This window comes from Hordeum vulgare, chromosome 2H, assembly GCF_904849725.1.
Source record: "Hordeum vulgare subsp. vulgare chromosome 2H, MorexV3_pseudomolecules_assembly, whole genome shotgun sequence".
Lineage (NCBI taxonomy): Eukaryota > Viridiplantae > Streptophyta > Magnoliopsida > Poales > Poaceae > Hordeum > Hordeum vulgare.
Window position 1 is genome coordinate 191,494,943 of NC_058519.1, and position 22,079 is coordinate 191,517,021.

At 43.8% G+C, this 22,079-nt stretch overlaps 1 protein-coding gene across 1 annotated transcript; it reads right to left on the reverse strand.

Annotated features, from left to right (window-relative positions):
* Window positions 1–18,601: 18,601 nt before the first annotated feature.
* On the reverse strand, window positions 18,602–18,925 carry LOC123429895. The gene is made up of 2 exons (XM_045113870.1): window positions 18,815–18,925; window positions 18,602–18,724 (listed from the first exon to the last, which is right to left on the reverse strand). The coding sequence occupies exons 1-2, from the start codon at window positions 18,923–18,925 to the stop codon at window positions 18,602–18,604; spliced, it is 234 nt and encodes a 77-aa protein (XP_044969805.1).
* Window positions 18,926–22,079: the final 3,154 nt, after the last annotated feature.

Sequence of the window (22,079 nt, forward strand, 5' to 3'; positions counted from 1 at the left end):
TTGAATTATTTGGACTACGGAAACTTTGGTGAGGTCAGAAGGGTTTGAGAAAATGGAGTTCCTTTGCATATTCCATTATTGTTGATTATATCTTTTCATTGAAGTGGTCTTGTTATATCTTTTCATTGAAGTGGTTCAATTGTACACAAGTGGCCTTTTGTTGTTTGCAGGGAATGATTCCGAGTGGCGTATGTATTGCCGGATTGTTGATTCATTTCCGTTCCGGCAAATTTCAGGCACTTTATTTGTCCAGTTTGTAGCAAAGGTCATGCCGAATTTTTCCATGAATTTTGGCATGACTTGTGCTACAAACTAGGAAATATCGAGTGCCCGGGATTTGACGCAACGGGAATGAATCAACATTCCTGCAAAACATTGGTCTTTTTTTGTCATTATTCATTTTATTAGGTCTAGAATTAATTGACTAGATTTAACTGTAGGAAACATGGCTAACAACGATGAAGTACAGTGTTCTGGTGATTGCAACGTCTACGCGGCGGTAGACGCCTATTTGAACCTTCTCGATAAGCAACGGTTGTTGTAGGGCCCACCTGTCACATCCGAGACTAAGACCGACATCGAGACCGGCGATGAGACTCACACCAGCGCCGAGACCGTGCTGAGACTGACACCGTGCCGAGACCGGCACCGAGACTGGCGAAGCAGGTATAGAATCAAAACCAAAGAGGCAACGGTTCCCAAACCGACTCATCACTACTAGACTGGTAGTCACCGAGGTGGACGACGACAATTTTGAGCCAAAAGAGCCTGCGGAAGCGTGCGTGTGCTTCGGCAATCAAATAGGCTGCATCCTACGGGCAACCACCACCATCAACGATGCGAAACTATGGAAGATACAAGATATGAAGCAGTCCCTCCTAACAAAGCTGCACCGGGTGTTCTTGTTCCCGGGCCGGGACGAAAGCAAATATAAAAATCTAGATAACGACCCGGCAATGAAGAAGATAAACAGACGCGCCATGGACAAGTTTAGCGGCGCGTTGTCCGCCTGGAAAGTAAGGGTGAAAGCAAGGATCATCGACAAGAAGGAACCCTACTCCGAGATTGTAAAGGATAATCCAACAATTACAAAAGAGCAGTTTGAAATATGCAAGGCGGCTTGCATTGCCGAAGCTGCCAAAGAAAAGTCGGAGTACATGAAGGGGCTTCAAGAGAGGAACATGGGGTGCCACCACCTCGGAAGCCGCAGTTACATGGGGAACAGGTCCATATGGGCCAAGGAGGACGCAGAACGCGAAAGTCTGGGCATCCCAGACCCCTTGGCGGAGTTCACCGTCCCGCAGGAGCGTGACGTCCTGAGGGCCCTGTACCATTGGGACCCAGTGAAGAAGGTTTTCGAGACGGACACGGTCACGACGGAGTTCATGAGACTGCTGGTAATTTTTAGCTTCTGATCAATTCGACTGCATGTTTAGTCATATTTGTGAACAATCCTTGTTACTTTTGCAGAGAGAGCAGCACGGGATCGTGGCCGAAAGTGACTCGCCGTCGGAGGCGTTGATGAGGCCAAGTGGGACAACCCATTCTACCGGGCCTTGAACATATTGAAAGGATTCCCGGTGGACACTCGGCCGTCGTATGGACGAGTGCACGGTGTCGGAGACGGCGCCACATGGAAGATGTTCCACTGTGAGACCACAGAGGAGAGAAAGGAAAGACGGAGGTTAAATGAAGAAAACATTGACAAGAAGGTTGCGATTGCGGTCGCAGCAGTGGTAGCTGCCGCAAAACAGGAGATTGCTGCTTCATATGGTGTCTTGGTTATGGATATCGTTAGTTGGGGTAGGGAAAATCCAAATAAAGAGGCAGCGGACTTTCCCCTTTCCAACTTCTTCGGGAGCAGCTCGACTAGCGTTGCACCAGCACCTGCTCCTGCACCGGCTCCCGCACCTGCTCCTGCACGAGCTCCTACGCCAGCTCTCGCACCTGCTCCTGCACCACCTCCTGCACCGTCTCCCGCACCTGCTCATAGCAGCCCGTCCTCCATCTCGAACGTGCTAGGCGGTGCTTTGTCTTTGGCTGAGCTCGATGACCTCACAGTACCTGTCACACCGGCCCTCTTCAATAAATGTGTAATCTCCCGTTTCCATTGCCTTTCGGATGTCTCACATCGCAGACATGTCTTTGCAGGCCGACGTTACCCCTTGCACCATATTGTACACCATCAGCGGCCAGAAGGTGGACGTGGGGAAGGTGAAGATAGTGAAGCCAAAGGAACAATTGTTCCATAGCCGTCCAATCCCCCTGATGTCTTCAAGGTTTTCGTGGCCAGTGTTAAACCGGGCAACGAGAATTTGGCTCCTCTACTACTAGGGGGATACGACGACGAGACCCTGCGGCGGCTTGGCGATTGCAAGAGGTGGGTCCTGTTGTGGCCAAAGATTCTACTTTGTTTGGAGATGGCCGAGAGCACACCCATGACCATGCAGCCTCAGCAAGGTATTAACATCAACACACCACCTACCCAATTAGCATCGCATGTCGTGCCGGGTGACAGCGGATGGAGTGAGGACGAGGCTCCATTAGTCGGTGATGACGTCGCCGCCACCAAAGAAGCAATGAATGATATCAATGCCATCGATGAGGATGACGATGACACTCTACAGTATCTCAATAATTGCGCCTATGACGATGGAGAATTGATGGCTCAGCAGTATGAGTACTCAGGATTTGAGCGTTATGAGTCGGTGCCTGAATTGCCGCCTTCGAGGGGTGAACGTATTATAGACGATCTTCCAGTAGCAAAGAAGCATAGGAAGAGAGCGAGTAAAGGCAACAAAGCTGATTCTATGATCCAGTCGCCTCCACAGCCTCGGGTTCAAGACCGTATACCTGTCATGGGTGCAGCGAAATACCATTTCCCGGGTGAACCAATCCTACCTAAGGCAGGGTTAGAGGCCATATATGGCGATCTCAGGAGACTTCATGACGATGTGGTGCGAAGAGAGAAAAGCCTGATCGCCTCGCGAAATCCAGGATACACGCTCTACATGGTTAACGTCCCGCAAGAAAGGTTGTACATCGACACATTCACCGCGGAGAAGTTATTCCTTCGATTCGATTACATCTTCGACATGTTTCACGTGAAAAAGCTGGATGTTACGTTTGTCTACCTTTTTGCCTTGCACATGAACTACATGATCAGGATTGAGAAGATACGTTATATCTGTGTCACTGACCTGTTCTTCATGCACGAGAGCTTCTTGGCAGTCTGCAAAGAGCACCATGAATACGCGAGTAACTACATCACCAATTTAATGGTCGACAATAAGGACAAGGATATGATTCTCGTGCCTTATCATCCCATGTAAGTCTTCCGCGCGAATATCCTTCCTTCGATTTCAATCATTTCATTTGCACGCGTGGAGGCTAATTTTAGGTGTACTTATTTTGTGCAGCGACAGGCACGCCATGCTCTTCATCCTTTACCCCCGAGTCTCCCACACTCTTTACTTGGACTCGTCGTAGAACATGAAGAAAAAGGATTACACCCACATCAAGTCTGTTCTCGACAGTGCTATCTTACGTACGGCCTACAGGGTGGAGAGATCTCGCACAGGAAGACAAGGAACCGCGCGCCTTGCTTCAGCCATAAGACTGACTTCTGCTGCATCCAGCAACTGAGAGGTACTATCAGTGATGGATTCTATGTCCTCCACCACATGCAGGAGTTTAGACGGGATCAGCAGAACCTTCGCATGTCACCTAGATCCGGCGATGCCCATATTCTGCAATGGGCAAAGAACCAAGGAGATATCCCGGATAATCGACTCCGAGATAAGTTCTATCACATCCAGCATGAACTTGCCCAAATCATCATGAAGGAGGTCCTCAAAAAAACAGGGATGTTCTACGAAGAGGGGCAAATGTCGCGGGAAGACGTCCGAACACGTGTAGTCGCTCAGCGTCTCGACTTGAAGCCTTTCACTACGCTCGACGACTCTCCCTGACTTGCATGGATGGCATGACATGTTGGAGGGATTGACGATATATGACAATGTGTCCATTTAGTCCATACTTTCTCTATGACTAAACTTTGAGTTATGCACAACGAAACTTTATTCGTGATGTAATTAAATCGACCTCCTCAACTAGCGAAGATCACTCTAGTTAGGGCATTTTGGGTACGATGAACTTCGTATGCTTATGATATGCTTCTATTTTTGCCAAGTCTGTCTCTTTCTATTGCTCAACTATATATGTTGCTTATCATCAACATGCAGGTCCATAGATCATCGTTGGCGAGGAGTGCTACGCGAGGAGTATAGATGAGTGGCCGGATTGTCAGGCCTAGGTGTACCGGTTTCCGGTTTCCGAGCGACATCCAGTAGTTAGTTTAGGTTCATGCTAGTGCGAGAGAGGGATACGAACCGAAGCCTCAAGAAGTACGACATTATGTATGATGAGACATGTCATGTAACTTGTATAACTATATCGTGATTATGACGTGACGACATGATTTGTGTTGGATGATATGATGAGACTATTATGTGTATGATATGATGAGCATATTGCAGGTTTATGATATGAATTGAATACTGTATGAAACCTGTACAGAAACATCACCAATACGTAGCAAAAAAATATATGATAAAATATAGTAGTGGCGCTCTTTAGCGCTGGAAAGGAAAACGATGTTGCTAAAGTAACAATACCGCGTGTCAAAACATGCTACTGATACACATAGCAGTAGCGCCAGTACAGAAAGCGCTACTGCTAAGTAGGGATAGCAGCAGCGCGTGTCAAGATGTGCCACTGATAAACTTTAGCTCTAGCACCGTATCAGTAGCGCGGTTGCCCGTTCTACTGATACACCAAATACACGCGCTACTGCTAGGGTTTTCCCTAGTAGTGTTCCCAAACCCGTAGGGTCTACACACTTAAGGTTCGGTGACGCTAGAGTTGTAATGGGAATTGTATATGTGGTTACCGAAAGTTCTTCGGAGTCCCGAATGAGATCCCGGACGTCACGAGGGTTTCTGGATTAGTCCAGAGGTGAAGATTTACATATGGTAAGTAAAATTTCGGTCACCGAAAAGGGTTCGGGGTTTGTTAGTATTGTACCGGGACCACCGAAAGGATACCGGGGGTCCACTGGGAGGGGCCACCTGTCCCAGAGGGCCACATGGGTAGAAAGTGGGCGGGAACCAGCTCCCTGGTGGGCTGGTGCGCACCACCCAAGGGCCCAAGCCGCCTAGGGCTGGGAACTCTAGTGTGTGGGGGCTTCCTCCCACCAACTTGGTAGGCAAGCTACCCCCTTGGCCGCCGCCGCCCAATCCTTGGGCATCTAGGGTGGACGACCACCTCTCCCCTTCCACCTGTAAATAGAGGAGGGCTGAGAGGGTTGCGGCAAACCTGATCCCTCTCCCCTGGCGTAGCCCGCCCCCTCCTACAGGTCCTCCTCCTCCGTTGAGCTTAGAGAAGCTTTGTCGGAGAAACACAAGCTCCACCGGCACCACACCATCGTGGAGCGGAGGCACTGTTCGTTCGGTGCTTGGATCGTGTCTTCCATGATTTGAATGGCCGCTAGTACGACTCCATCAATTGCGTTCATTGCAACGCTTCCGCTTAGCGATCTTCAACGGTATCAAGATGCTCTCCCTCTCTCTCATTGCTAGCATCTCCTAGATTGATCTTGGTGACACGTAGGAAAATTTTGAATTCTTACTACGTACCCAACAGTGGTATCAGAGCTAGGTCTATGCGGCACGAGTAGAACAAAAGTAAGTTGTGGGCGATGATTTGGTCAATTTTCTTACCGTTACTAGTCCTATCTTGATTCGACGGCATTGTGGGATGAAGCGGCCCAAACCGACTTTACACGTACTGTCACATCCCTAACCCTTAAGCAAGTTAGCTTGTGCTCATGTCTTCTTGCATTTGCATCTAAGAAGTTTCAACAAAAACAAGAAAGTGGCCAAGGAAAAACTCAAAACACTAGCTACTACTTTAAATAAAGGAAATCTCAAAGTAGTCAAAATCCATGAACCCAAAATGGCCTCAAGAAATGTTCAAACTTTCTGATAAATCATGAAAGTAAATGAGCATTGGAGAAAACTATTTTCTTCACACCCTAAGCATTTTAAATAAATGCAAAAAGCTACTAGTTTCAAGTTTTAAATTTGAAATCAGAAACTATAAATTTTCAAAAATGTTGAATACTTTGGAAATGGTTGGGAATATTATAACAAATATTCAGGTGTGTTTAAAATAGTTTTACAACCTTTTTTGGAGCTGAAATAAATAGCAAATCAATCTCAGAAATTAAAACAGAAACAAAAACTAAAAAAAAGGGAAAAGAGTTACCAGTCGCCTATAGCCTTGCCCAGCCCACCTAAGCCCTGTCGTCTTCCTCCCGCCAGTAGGCAGCAGGAGGTGGCCGCTGCGTTCCCCGGCGCGGCCACGCACCTGTGCGCCTGCCTGGTCGCCGCCTCGCGCTGGCAAGGCCAGGGATAAGCTCCCCGAGGCCTCCTCTATACATTCCCAGCGTAGGCTCTCTCCCTCCTCCCGGATCTCTTCCTCCTTCCTGCTGCCGCCATTGGAGCCGAGCCAGGCTCGAGCTACCCGTGCCCCTAGCCTCAGCCTCCTCTTGCTGAGCATGCCGTTAGATCCGCCTCGTCGCGCCAGTCCTCTCTGCAGAAGCCGAAGCTTCCTCGAGCTCTGCATCGCCCCCAACGCCATCGTCTTCCACCTCTGGCCGCCAGAACTCTCCCGTCGGTTCGCTCCCTCCGGCGCACCCCCGAGCCCCTCAGCAGCACCATCGGAACCGCCGTGAGCTCGTCATCGTTTCCCCTCTCGCCCCACGCTCTCCCGTGCATTGTAGCCCCGTTCCCACCAAGGCCGAGAGCTCCTCGCCGCCGGTCATGTCGTCGTCGTTGTTGTGGTGTCTGATCCACGCGCTCGAGCTAGGGTTCGAGCTCCTGGAGCCTCTAGGAGCGTGATGAGCCCCTCAGCTGCCCTCCCCGTGCCCTAGAGCCATCGCTCGTAGAAGGCCGAGCTTCGACCGCCGCTTCGGCTCGTCGCCGGCGCCTCTTCCGGCGACCCTAGCCACCCCTGATGCCCCTGCCAGATCAGCCACTTCGCCAGGGTTCCGTAGCTGCAAACCGCGTTCGAATTGGTGCTGTGCAGCGCCGTTTAGGTCGTCTCCGGCGAGCCCTCCGCCGCGGGCTTGGTCGCCGGCGACCACCCTCTGGTGGGCGTCGACGTGGCCGACCATTAGGGCGTAATTGCCCTCCCCTCAGTCGCTGCCAGAGGGCCCCACGCCTGGTCAAACCCCAATTAGGGGCTGGTCAGCGCGGGATTAGTCCCAGAGAGGCTGACCAGTGGGGCCCCCCTGTCAGGTTTGACCTGAACAGGTCGGCTGACCTGCTGACGTCAGTCTGATGCAATAAAGAGAATTATCAGTATAGAAATAATTCCAGGAAATTGCTAAAACTTGTAAAAATCATAGAAATTAATCTGTAACTCCAATGAAAATAATTTATATATGAAAAAGTATCAGAAAAATTCAAGGATTCGGATTATGCTATTTTCAACCATGTTTGAAAAAGTTACAGAACCCTAACATGTATAATAAGGAATAATTCAATTCTTAGAATCACTTTATAAATGGAATTTGGAAAATATTCAAATTTCAATATGGTTGCCATGATGACACACTATCCTAGTTACAAATCAGTAAATTAACATGACATTTCTTGCATGCTAACATCAAGTTGATCTGAGCATCAGGTTGAATCAATTAAACCGGTAACCGAGAATACCCCGTTTGAATTGCTATTCGAATGTGATTCAAATCAACTCTAAACCTAATACATGTTGAAAATAATAACTTATCACTTTGCATTCTCATGCCATGATCATGCATCATTTTGATTGCATATGATTGTTATTGAGTGTTACCATTCTTTTCGGTCGGCTCCGCACCCTCGGATTCCACCGAATATCCGTCTGACGGATATCGTCCCTCCTCTGAGCAACAAGGCAAGCAACCCTTTTGATCATCCCGATAATTCCCATGTTCTTGCTCCTGCACTTATTTATTGCATTAGGATCAAATGCTTCAACTGCTTTTTCCACGTTAGTTGAACCCACTTCCTTTGCATGACCTAACCTTGTCACAGTAAATAGCCGAACCTTGCAACCTAGCATACCTGGTAGTTGCTTGAGCTATGTTGTGCCTTCTCCTGCTATGCATGCTATGCTTAGAGTTGTGTATGGTCTGTCATCTGGGAGATGAACAGAATTGTGGAATGTGTTCGGTGAGAAAAGGTTGTGTGTTGAACTTGATTTGGTAAAGGTACCGGTGAAAGGCTGAGTAGGAGTACATGGCGGGTTGTTTCATTGGAACCGTCCTTAGGAACTGAGTTCCGTGCATGTAATCCAAGACTAGATACTACCACATGCTGGGCCCTGAAATATGACCCCGCTCGGCCTATTAATCGCGTAGTACTCGGTCCAGGAGTTGCAGGTAGTTTCTGGTGTTTATAGAAATGCTGGAGGCTGTGCATGGTGCTGACCTGAGAGGTGGACCGTGATGCGGTAGGCAGTGGCACGGTGTACCAAGTGGCACCCGGATGGTGGGCTTGGGAACCCTGCGCACATCGTTTGAGGCCGTGGCGGAAACCTCGGCCGGACTTCCGTACGGGTTACTCTCAGATAGGCGATAAACCTGGACTAGGTACTAGTGTGGTTAACGGTCGTGGCCGACTCCCTCGCTGGGCTTCCGCTTGAAGGTTGCCGAGGTGCATGACGTGCACATGGCGATAAGTGGCGAGAGCGTGTGTGACGAAGTACACCCCTGCAGGGTTATGATCTATTCGAATAGCCGCGTCCGCGGATATGGACTACTTGGAGACCTATGTTGTTCATAGATAACTTCAATGGCTACTCATAAAATTGCCAAGATAAGCGTGAGTGTCGTGGACGGCATTTCCGTACGGAGACGGAATGATTCCACGATAGTGTATTGTTGTGGTGTTAGTGGACTCGTGTGCGAGAAATCAAGTTGTCAAAATTATTTAAAAATGCAAATTGTCCAGCCACGAGTCAAATGCTGGCTTTCCGCATGAAACCCCACAATACCTTTTGATACCTTGCATGAGTAGTTAGTTGTCCTAAAGTCTTGCTGAGTACCTTCGTACTCATGTTTTCTTAATAAATATTGCAGAGGTTGCTAATGACCCTAATGGAGGGTTCTTCGTAGACATCGACGACGACGAGTAGCTGGTGTCCCAGCTACGATCTGGCCCTACGTTGGATCTGTAGTATAGTCAGGCCATGTGCCTTCTAGTTGCCATGTCTGTACTCAGACAGTTTATAACTCTTCCGCTGGATTGTAACTGAATGACTGCTATTATGGGTCGTGAGACCCTTGATGTGTAATATTATGTGTGTGGCTCTTCCGAGCCTCTTAAATAAAGCTTGTATGTTTATGGTTATGTTGTGATGCCATCGATGTATCTATACATATCGGTATGCCATGCGTACGTGTGTCGTACTTGATATGTATGGGGTTCGATTACCTAGTCGTGAACTTTAGTAGCAATCCTTACAAGGAAATGCCGCTTTGTGATCCAACGAGCCTTGGTAGTTCTCTACTGCTCCAGACACATTGGTTGACCGGCATGTGTCCTTCTTAGCTGCTGTGTCTATCCCCTTGGGGAAATGTCACGCGATGTAATGGAGTCCTTGTAGCTTGCTACGACTCATCTACATTCGCTGATGACCGACACCTGCTTTGTTGGGTCATGTATGCCTGTCCTTGTGCGGTACTGCCACTTTGGTTTATGACTAGACATGTCGATCCGGGTTCTTTGACATTGGATTGATAGCGACACTATCGCATACATGAGTCAAAAGACGCAAACGGTCCCAGCTAAGGTAAGGCTGCAGCCGTGGGGTTAACCATGCGTGAGACCACAAAGGGATGCGATGTGTTACAGGCTGGATTCCTATGGCTTAGGATCGGGGTCCCGACACGTACGCTTACGTGAGACTCGTTCCACCGCCTGGCATGCACTTGTTGCATAAGGTGGCTAGCGGGTGTGTGTCTCTCCCACTTTAGTCGGATCGGATTTCATGAAGAGGGTCCTTATGAAGGGTAAATATCAATTGACATATCACCGTTGTGGTTGTAACGTAGGTGAGAAACATCCTTGCTAGAAACCCATAGCAGCCACGTAAAACATGCAACAACAATTAGAGGACGTCTAACTTGTTTTTGGAGGGTATGCTAAGTGATGTGATATGGCCAAAAGGATATGATGAAATATATGTGATGCATGAGATTGATCATGTTCTTGTAATAGGATTCACGACATGCATGTCGATGAGAATGACAACCGGTAGGAGCCATAGGAGTTTTCTTAATTTATTGTATGACGTATGTGTCAATCAAAAACTCCATATGATTACTTTAATTTATTGCTAACCATTAGCCATAGTACTAGAAGTAATAGTTGGCGAGACAACTTCATGAAGACATAATGATGGAGATCATGATGATGGAGATCATGGTGTCGTGTGATACGTCTCCAACATATCTATAATTTTTGATGGTTCCATGCTATTATCTTGTCAAACATTGGATGTTTTGTATGCCTTTTATATATTTTTTGGGACTAACTTATTAACTCAGTGCCAAGTGCCAGTTCCTGTTTTTTCCGTGTTTTTGACATTTTTTCAGAGGAGAATTTTAAACGGAGTCCAAACGAAATAAAACCTCCGAAAAGATTTTTTCCGGAACAGAAGATACGCAGGAAGCTTGAGAACCAAGGCAGAGGGCACCAGGGGAGGCCACAAGCCCCCTAGCCATGGCGAGGGGGCCCGCGCCTAGCAGGCTTGTGGGCCCCCTGGGGCTCCTGTACCCTAGTTCCTCCGCCTATAAATCCCCGAAAAATCTGAAACCACGGGAGAGAGCCACGAAAATACTTTTCCGCCGCCGCAAGCTTCTGTCTCCGCAAGATCCCATCTGGGGCACGTTCTGGTGCCCTATCGGAGGGGGGATTTAGACACGGAGGGCTTCTTCATCAACACCATTGCCTCTCCGATGATGCGTGAGTAGTTCACCATAGAACTTCGGGTCCATAGCTAGTAGCTAGATGGCTTCTTCTCTCTCTTGGATCTTCAATACAAAGTTCTCCATGATATTCAAGGAGATCTATCCGATGTAATCTTCTTTTATGGTGTGTTTGTCGAGATCTGAGGAATTGTGGATTTATGATCAGATTATCTATGAATCTTATTTCAGTTTTTCCGATCTCTTATATGCATGATTTCATTTGCCCTTTTCCTACGCTTGCTTTCTATTTGCTTGTGCACTTCTCTGCCTGCTAAGACCTGTATGGCCCAATCAAAGGATTATGATGCTTACTATACGAGGTTGGAAGAGATTGAAACTAGTGTTAAAGGCTTCATGTCTACATAGTTTGATTATAATAGTTACTTCCATAGAGAACTAAAGGAGCAAAATTCTTTTATGGCTTTCATGAATAAAGAAGTTGATGATATGGCCAAAGAATTCCTTGCGCTAAATTCTCAGTTTGCTCATCTTGAAAAATTGGTAGGCCAGATTTCTGATAAACAGGCTACCTTAGTCAATAAAATGGCTGCTAAACCTGAAATTTGTGATGAGAATCATGAAGATCTTAAAGTGCTTGGTGTTACTCCCATTTAATCGTTGTGTTTCTAGTGTCAAACCTAATGATAATGGGGCTGGATATGAATCCACTTTGGTTAAAAACGCCCCAATGATTCGGAGTCCACCTATCTTGATGCTAAAAGCATTAAAAGTGGAGTAGAGGATATAAAAACTTTGAGTAGTAATGAACTTACTACTTTGTATTTCAAGGAATTCAATTATGATAGTTTCTCTTTGATTGAATGTATTTCCTTGATGCAATCCATGCTAAACTCTCCACACGCTTATAGCCAAAACAAGGCCTTTACTGATCATATCGTCGATGGTATGTTGAAATCTCTTGAAGAGAAACTTGAATTGGAAGTTTATATTCCTAGAAAACTTCATGATGAGTGGGAACCTACTATCAAAATCAAGATAAAAAAGTATGAATGCAATTCTTTGTGTGATTTGGGTGCTAGTGTTTCCGCGATTCCAAAGTCTTTATGTGATGTTCTAGGCTTCAATGAGATTGATGAGTGCTCTCTGAATTTGCATCTTGTGGATTCTACTATTAATAAAACTATGGGAAGGATCAATGATGTTCTTATTATTGCAAATAGGAACTATGTACCCGTAGATTTCATTGTGCTTGATATTGATTGCAATCCTACATGTCCTATCATTCTTGGTAGACCTTTCCTAAGGACTATTGGTGTTGTCATCGATATGAAGGAAGGGAATATTAGATTTCAATTTCCATTAAAGAAGGGCATGGAACATTTTCCTAGAAAGAAAATAAGATTGCCTTATGAATCCATGATGAGGGCTACTTATGGTTTGAGAACCAAAGACGACGATACGTGATTCTATCGCCTTATGCCTAGCTAAGGGTGTTAAACAATAGCGCTTGTTGGGAGGAAACCCAATGGATTTATCTTTGCTTTTTTTTGTTTCCGTGTTGTTGTGTCAACACCATCATAATTTTGTTATGATTGTGTTTCTTGTCTTTCTTTTTGTGCTTGAGCCAAGTAAAACCTTTATGACTAGTTTTGGTGATGGTTATTTGATGTTGCTGGAAAAAGACAGATACTTTTCGCTCACGACATTATTTTCATTTTTATCCAGAAAGAGGTTTTGAGTTGATTCTTTTTTATGCTGGTTGATACGCCACTTGCCCAAATTTTCGTAATTTTTCAGAATTGTTGAGATACCAGAAGTATGAAGTATACAGATTGCTATAGACTGGTGTGTTTTTGACAGGTTCCGTTTTTGTTGTGTTGATTGCTTATTTTGATGCAACTATGGATAGTATCGGGGGGGTACTAGCCATGGAAAAGTGAGAATACAGTAATCTAACACCAATATAAATAGAAATCAAGTTTTCTACAGTACCTAAAGAGGTGGTAGTTTGTTTTCTTGTGCTAATGATATCACGAGTTTCTGTTTAAGTTTTTTGTTGTGAAGTTTTCAAGTTTTGGGTGATGTTCTCATGGACGATGAGATAAAGAGTGGAAAGAGCTCAAGCTTGGGGATGCCCAAGGCATCCCAAGCTAAATTCAAGGACACCAAAAAGCCTAAGCATGGGGATGCCCCGGGAAGGCATCCCCTCTTTCGTCTTCAATCCATCGGTAACGTTACTTGGAGCTATATTTTTATTCACCACATGGTATGTGTTTTGCTTGGAGCGTCGTGTATTATAGAAGTCTTTTCTTTTTGTTGTGTCACAATCATCCTTGCTGCACACCTTTTGAGAGAGACATGCACTCATCGTGAATTTGCTAGAATACTCATTGAGCTTCGCTTATATTTGTTGAGTTAGGATATTTAGCTCACATGTGCTTCACTTATATCTTTTGAGCTAGATAACTTTTCTCTAGTGCTTCACTTTGATATTTATAGAGCACGACGGAGTCATATTTTGGCGAAATAAGAACTCTCGATCTTCACTTAAATCTTTTTGAGAGTGCTCTCTTTGAGTAACTTGGTAGTTGTCTTGTGCTATGAAAGTAGTCCTAAAGATGATAGGCATCCAAAGAGGATACAATAAAACTTCCATATTCTTGTGCATTGATTAGAAAGAGAAGTTTGATTCCTCTCAATTAGTTTTGAGACATGGATTTGGTAATATTAAGAGTCATGTTAGTAGGGTGTTGTGAATCTAGAAATACTTGTGTTGAAGTTAGTGATTCCCGTAACATGCACGTACGGTGAACCGCTATGATAGGAAGTCGGAGCATAATTGATTTATTGACTGTTATCCTTTGTGTTGCGGTCGGGATCGTGTGATGGTTAACACCAACCAACCCTTCCCCTAGGAGTATGCGTTTAGCACTTTGTTTCGATTACTAATAAAAACTTTCGCAATAAGTATGTGAGTTCTTCATGACTAATGTGAGTCCATGGTATAGATGCACTTTCACCTTCCACCATTGCTAGCCTCTCCAGTGCCGTGCAACTTTCCCCGGTACACAAAACCACCATAGACCTTCCTCAAAACAGCCACCATACCTACCTATCATGGCCTTTCCGTAGCTATTCCGAGATATATTGTCATCCAACTCCCACCGTTCCGTCTCATGACATGTGCCGTCACTTTCATATTGCCATTGCATGATCGTAAGATAGCTAGCGAGTCATACGCTAAGCTAGATCGTTGCACATCCCGGTATACTGCCGGAGGCATTTCCTATAGAGTCATCATTGTTCTAAGCTTTGAGCTGTGAGTAAATAAAAGTGTGACGATCATCATTATTAGACCATTGTCCCATGTGAGGAAAAAAAAGAGGCCAGAGTTTCCCACAACAAAAATATATATGGAAAGAGGGCAAAGAGCCCAAACAAAAAAAAGAGAGAAAAAGAGAGAAGGGACAATGCTACTATCTTTTTCCACACTTGTGCTTCGTAATAGCACCATGTTCTTCATGATTGAAAGTCTCTTGTTTTGTCACCACCATATACTAGTGGGAATCTTCATTATATAACTTGTCTTGTATATTCCAATGACGGGCTTCCTCAAAATTGCCCTAGGTCTTCGTGAGCAAGCAAGTTGGATGCACACCCACTGGTTGTCCTTTTGAGCATTTACATACTTATAGCTCACTACAAGAAATAATGTCAATTATGACTCCCTATATTGATCATTGATTCGTCATTGCTGTTGTTTATTGACGTTTTTTGACCAAATTTACAAGGTCAACAGTTGGCCGTCAAGAATGAACAAACTTGGCCTTTCTAAAATTTTGGTCATAGATCTCTATTGACCAAAATTTTGGTTTGGTCATTACCTATTTGTGTGAGCCACGTAGGATCTGACGTGGCTGTGCTGACATGGCACTGCTAGTGACCAAATGAAATCATCATATATTTCACAGCCCAATTCAATAATCTAGTCTACATGGGCCTCCACCAATACTATTTTATTATTAAAAATGTATAAATTATTTAGGTTGATGCATTATTTTACCAAAAGCATGTATATCTCAGGATAGACCCATTAAAAAACAAGTACACAAGAATAAAATATTGCAAATTAGTTGTATATATTACATTTCAGTAACACGTCACATAAATTACAATACATCATCCATCGACTCCTCTACACATAAAGGTTCAAGTCCCAACAAGTGCACAACAATATAATTCTACAAGTGCATAATCACACATCAACATAGTTCGACAAAGATTGTATGAGAAGCACAAGTTTTTGTTGATCACACATAACATCAATGATAAACGAAGCTTCTTGTTCCCTCCTCCCGTCATGTCCTCTACTTCTTGTTAACATACAGTTTTGATCAAGTATATAGTATGCACTTAATTTGCTGATTATCTACATACCCTTTATGTTCCTGCATGCTTGGTGGAACAGGGAGATTGCTCATCACAAATCCATCCTAAAGAATATATCCCTTAGCAGCAATCTGTGTTCTTGTTTTTTCTGAGATCTTCTCCATTATTTTCTGAACCTAGGAAACAGAAGAACAAAATGTTAGTACCTCTAGCACCTATTAATTCTTGAAGTCTATACTTATACTAATTAGGCACTCTCTAAAAATTACCACATTAATCAGTAATTATGAACTGTTAATCTGGTGGAGCCAAATAATAATGTATCACATCAACCCATATGATTATAGCTTGAAAGTTTTCTCAATTACAGAAAAAAAATGGTCCAAGGCACAATTCTTTTCTGTTGGTTGTAAAAACGAATCCACCTAAGACAAGATTACAGTTCGAAAGAGTTAAGCCTACTCGCCATAAAGGTACAAGCAAAGACTGGAACAACTAATAACTCTTTTCTACAGGCATTGCACGACACATTTGTTATTACTTCATAACTGAAACAGAGGATGGTCGATGTCATGGATAAATGAAATAACTACATAAAAATGAATGCTAGTGAAGGAGAAAAAAATAGGATGAACTCACCGGAAATAGAGGAGGCCGAGCCTGATGCGCCCTTGCAAGACTGCACGCAAATGGTCCTCGAGAATGACGTTGATCTGACCGTTCTCGAACATGTCGTAGAAGGATCGGGGCTTCCTCTGCTCATTCCATTGATGCATATCCCACATACCAATAGCAACCAGCATAAGATGATTAAGCACAATGGCTCGGTTGAACTATATAATGTCAGCAAAAGGTGCAGAAAGAAAAAAAATTAAAGGATGAAACAAAAATCATCTATGTTTTCTGTTGCTTGAAGGAAGAGTACTCTCTCGGGCAAAAGATATTCCATTCTCACCAAATCAAACTATTTAAAAAGGGCCTTAGATGTTAGCAAAAAGCTACTATGATTCTAATTATATCTAAATGTACTCAACAAAAGACCAAAATAAAAATACAATGAAGGTGTAAGTTTACCACATCCAAGAAATAATTGGCTACATTAAAGTACTTAAATTGGATCCTCTCGACAACATATACGCATCAATACAGAGGTAGCTTGAAACTGTAGCCATTCAAAGCAGAGTGATATAATGAAGTGAAAATAAAGATTAGTATAATTAGTGCAGGTTCAGGACAACGGTTCAGGACTAAGCTCACAGTTCTTTCAACAAAAAGTAAAGCAGGGAAGTGAGTTTGGTAGAGCTAGTGCACACATCCTGAGTATACAAAGCAATGATATGACAACACATATCCTGCTCTTATCCTCGGTATACAAAGTAGAGATATGTGTCTAAGTATATATTTTTTGCCATGGTTTCCAGAATAGGTATGAAAAAATATATGACATCACCCATCCGGGGTATACAAAGCAATGAGACAATGATAAGAGGGACACAAGGTATAAATACAACAAGCAACAATAAGTAATAGTAAGGAAGAAAGGACACAGCACACGGAACACACACAATTTAGTAAAAAACTGCATATGAAATGAGCAAAAGTAAAGAAGGATGGAGGAGGAAGACATAACCTTAGCAAGACGAAAGTGAGCACACAAGGCATCGGGCCAACTAAACTGCATCATGATCTAGAACACAGAAAAACAAAATTCCGGAGAAGACAACTTGGTAGTAGAAGCAACTAAATCAGAACGCACACAAACTTTCCTTGTACTGAGTAATGCGTACAATATCTTTTTATTTAATGAACAGCTAAAAGAGACTACAAGATAATCAACAGCTGGAACTTCTTCAATCATATCATGCTTTAACATCTAACAGTTTTTGAAATCATTATTGCAAAATAGGACAATTTTTGTGACTCAGTAGTAGAACACCCTACTTGTGAACTGAGATAAGAAAATGGTTCTGATCGTATATTTAATATTTAAAACGGACCAGATGTATCCTGTACTGTTCAAAAGAAATGAAAATACGAGTGTACCTAACATTTCATCACCCGACTCCTCCGACTAAGAGTGAATCAGGTGGCAAGAAGGAAGTCAATCAATACATTCATTTGAGAAGCATTTTTTTCAAAATTAAATGGTCATCTATCATGAAGCTCCAGAAGCTAAAATAGAAACAGGAAGTGCCACGAGGTCAAGCACAATATACTTGGTGTATTGTTCGAAAACCAAGAATCCCTGTGAGGGCAAGATGAATCCCACATACCTCTTGAGCATTATCCAGATGCAACCTATACAAATAGAAAAGCCAAAATTCTTTTAAGACAGTATTATGCTCAGATCAGCTATAGATTTTCTGTTCTCCCTATCATTCAGCATACAGGTTGAAAAAAATCAGCAAAGTTTCGGTACCCTATGATAGTAAATCAGTTATGTATACATCTAAAAGTACAACACAGATAAGTATCAAACATTCATGGAAGATACTTCTATAGAGAACATTTGTTTCCAAAAACATGTCCCTGGATGTGTAATAAACTTTCTACAATTATAGGCTCGTGCTTTAAGTCAGTCTAGACATGTTATGCCCAGCATTTTAACTTCACAGCAGCCTCTGAACATCCCATGTAGTGAGAAATAGAATTCTGAGTGTGTGACGTACAAGATATTTGACTTCTTATCAACTATCCACTATGCAAGTTATTTCTAATTGTACACTAACTCTAAACATCCCATGTAGTAAGAAATAGTATTTTGAGTGTCTGACAAACAAGACATTACTTCTTAGCAACTACTCCCTCCGTCCTAAAATTCTTGTCATAGATTTGTCTATAAATGGATGCATCTAAATACCAAAACAAGACTAGATAGATTCTTACCTAGACAAATCTAAGACAAGAATTTTCAGATGGAGGGAGTACTAGCTCCGTCCAATGTCACAAATACAAGATCATTTTTCACACGATCTTGTATTTTTTATAGTCCAAGGTACTAATAGGCAATACAAACAGCTCTGAATTTTGGCATCAGGCCCCAAAATTTATCACGCAATTCAGACCATACAAGTAAACAACTACTCCTATCGAAGATGCATGGTAGGTACAAGTAGCACTGACCTAACATCTCAGGAAGGCGAGCCGGCGAAAAGGGAGGAAAGGGGATCACGAGTCCGGCAGGAGCTGCGCCTGGCACTCGCGGCAGCCCTCGTCCTGCAGCTGCTGCACCTCCGTCTCCTTGGCGAGCAAGTGCGCCTCATACCTCCGCAGCCTCTCCTCCATTTTGGTCTACGGGCGCAGCACACGACAAGACAGCGGGGGTGAGCACCGCGGCTTCGACCAAATCGCAGTAGGCTGGTGGGACGGGAGTCGTCGTACCTTGTAGGCGGTCTCGATGCGGTGCATGACGTAGAAGCCAAGGCCGCCGCCGAGGATGGTGTCTGCCATGATCCGCACGTACGCCCACCTCCGCGACCCGGGCGGCGCCATTGCTCCCTGACCTTGCTACGTCGCAGCCACTGCCCGTAGAGGTGGATGCGTCGTCCCGCTCGACGGATATGGGGTGTCCGTAGCAGAGGAAGGGAGGGGGATCGGGAGGGCGGTGACTTGGGATGCGGCGGAAGACGGATCTAGTAGGGAGCAGCGCCGTGGTAGGTGGTGAATGGAGGTGGCGGCGGTGGCGATCTGTAGGGGGAGGAGGCGACGAGTGGGTGGGTAGGGTTCAAGAGGACGAGTAGTGGGTCTGCTAGTTTTCTTTTCTTCTTTTCTTAAAAAGGATGAATGGATGGATGGATGTGGGATTGCTAGCAATGGACGGTAGGATTTATGCCATGTCATCGATCCGTGGCATAAATGATTCCACTAATTAGAATCCAGCTTACGTAATTGTGTTTTTTTGTTTCTTTTATATTTTTATCTTTTTATTTTGGGTAAACACTCAACATATTAGCCTCATGTGGTATGCTTAAATGACCCAATATTTATGGACCCATATTGGATTTAGATATTAGCCTGAGATACTAGTGTGTATAGATATTGAATTTAGGAAATATGGACCCATATTGTTGTCTCTAGTTGTATTTTTTGATTGCCTAAAAAGTATTGTACAATATTTATTATTTACCTCAAAAGAAAGTTATATTTTTTGGTTGAGTGTTGTGGGTGGAAACACTTTTCATTTAATTATGATAGTATTTGGCATTACTAAAAAATTCACCCACATATTTTTTGTTGTCATGTTTAAGTTTTTATTGTGTGAAACACCAAGTTAAGGTACCATATACAACCTTTCAAAATATTTATCTAAATAGGGTCTACACATTATGAGATTACCATGGGCTCATATATTTCATTTTGGTAATTATAATGTATTTTTTAAAATATTTAAAATATTAAAATGAATAATTGTAATTTATTGGTATTTATCTTATATAATTTACTTCATCCATATACGTATAAAATAAAATTTTGCTCTCAATACATGGCACATAGGTAAAACTAATGAGGTGTCGTCCAGTCACCTCCACACATATGTTTATGATCTTATATTTGGTCATGTAGCATTGAAATATGATTATAAATAATTCTACACATCTTAATGACCATTTTGTGCAACACGATCATGACCTAATGAAAGCAAAAGGTCATAACGTTATGGGCTTTGGACCCTCTTAGACTTGCCATGACTAATTTCAGAATTTTGGTCATGGATCAATGACCAATTAAACCACCGTCATTATTTTCGGTCATAATTGAGCGTTTTTCTTGTAGTGGCTCTAAGTGCATCCATTGCATGGTAATCCCTACTTTTTCACATTGATACGCCGAGTCAATGTGACCATCTCCTCCTTTTTGTCTCACAACCTCCACTACACTCTATTCCACCTATAGTGATATATCCATGGCTCATGCTCATGTATTGCGTGAGAGTTGAAAAAGGTTTGAGAAAGTAAGAGTGCGAAAACAATTACTTGGCCAATACCGGGGTTTGATATGTCTCCGTCGAATCTACTTTTCCGAACTCTTTTGCCCTTGTTTTGGACTCTAATTTGCATGATTTGAATGGAACTAACCTGGACTAACGTTGTTTTAAGCAGAATTGCCATGGTGTTGTTTTTGTGCAGAAATAAAAGTTCTCGGAATGACCTGAAAATTTACGGAGAATTTTTCTGGAATTAATGGAAAATACTTGCGCAAAGATCCACCAGAGGAGGTGTGCGAGTGGGCCACAAGCCCATGGGCCGCGGCCACCGCCCTGGCCGCGCCATGAGGGCTTGTGGGGCCCACGTGGCTCCACCGCCTCCAAACTCAGCTCTATTTATTCCGTTTCGCCCGGAAAAAAATCAGAGAGAAGGATTCATCGCGTTTTACGATACGGAGGCGCAGCCACCCCTTGTTCTTCATCTGGAGGGCAGATCTGGAATCCGTTCTGGGCTCCGGAGAGGGGAAATCATCGCCATCGTCATCATCAACCTTCCTCCATCGTCAATTCCATGATGCTCTTCATCGTTCATGAGTAATCTCATCGTAGGCTTGCTAGACGGTGATGAGTTGGATGAGATCTATCATGTAATCGAGTTAGTTTTGACGGGGATTGATCCCTAGTATCCACTATGTTCTGAGATTGATGTTGCTACTACTTTGCCATGCTTTATGCTTGTCACTAGGGCCCAAGTGCCATGATTTCAGATCTAAACCTATTATGTTGTCGCCAATATATGTGTGTTTTAGATCCTATCTTGCAAGTTGCAGTCACCTACTATGTGTTATGACCCGGCAACCACGGAGTGAGAATAGCCGGAACCATTCCCGGAGATGACCACAGTATGAGGAGTTCATGTGTTCACCAAGTGTTAATGCGTTGGTCCGGTTCTTTATTAAAAGGAGAACCTTAATATCCCACAGTTTCCATTAGGACTCCGTTGCCACGGGAGGGATGGACAATAGATGTCATGCAAGTTCTTTTCCCTAAGCACGTATGACTACATACGGAATACATGCCTACATTAGATTGACGAACGGGAGCTAGTTACATATCTCTCCGTGTTATAGTTGTTACATGATGAATCACATCCGGCATACTCATCCATCACCGATCCAATGCCTACGAGTCTTCTACTACTGGTCCTTACTATGTTACTTTGTCGCTACTACTGTTGCTACTGCTGTTACTCTGCTGCTACTGGTTACTGTTGTTCCTTGCTAGTGCTGTTGCTACTGCCGTTACTTGCTACTGTTGTCACTACTGCTGTTACTTGCTACTTTGCTATTACTTGTTGCAAGACTTTTCTGGAGTCGTTGCCAGGGAAGAATAGTCCCCCATCAACGTGCTATTTACTGGCGCCATTAATACAACAAGTTAGGAATAGTCTGTCGTCAACAGATCTTTTTCTGGCACCTCTGCTATCATACCACTTTGCCACTGATACTGTGCTTGGAGACACTAATCTTTCAGGTGTGGTTGAAATTGACAAACTCAGCTACTAATACTTGAGAATATTCTTACGCTTCCCTTGTGTCGAATCAATAAATTTGGGTTGAATACTCTACCCTCGAAAACTGTTGCGATCCCTTACACTTGTGGGTTATCAAGGTTGTGCAAGATTTAAATTCGTTGTGTGGGGATGATGGAGCATAGCCAGAC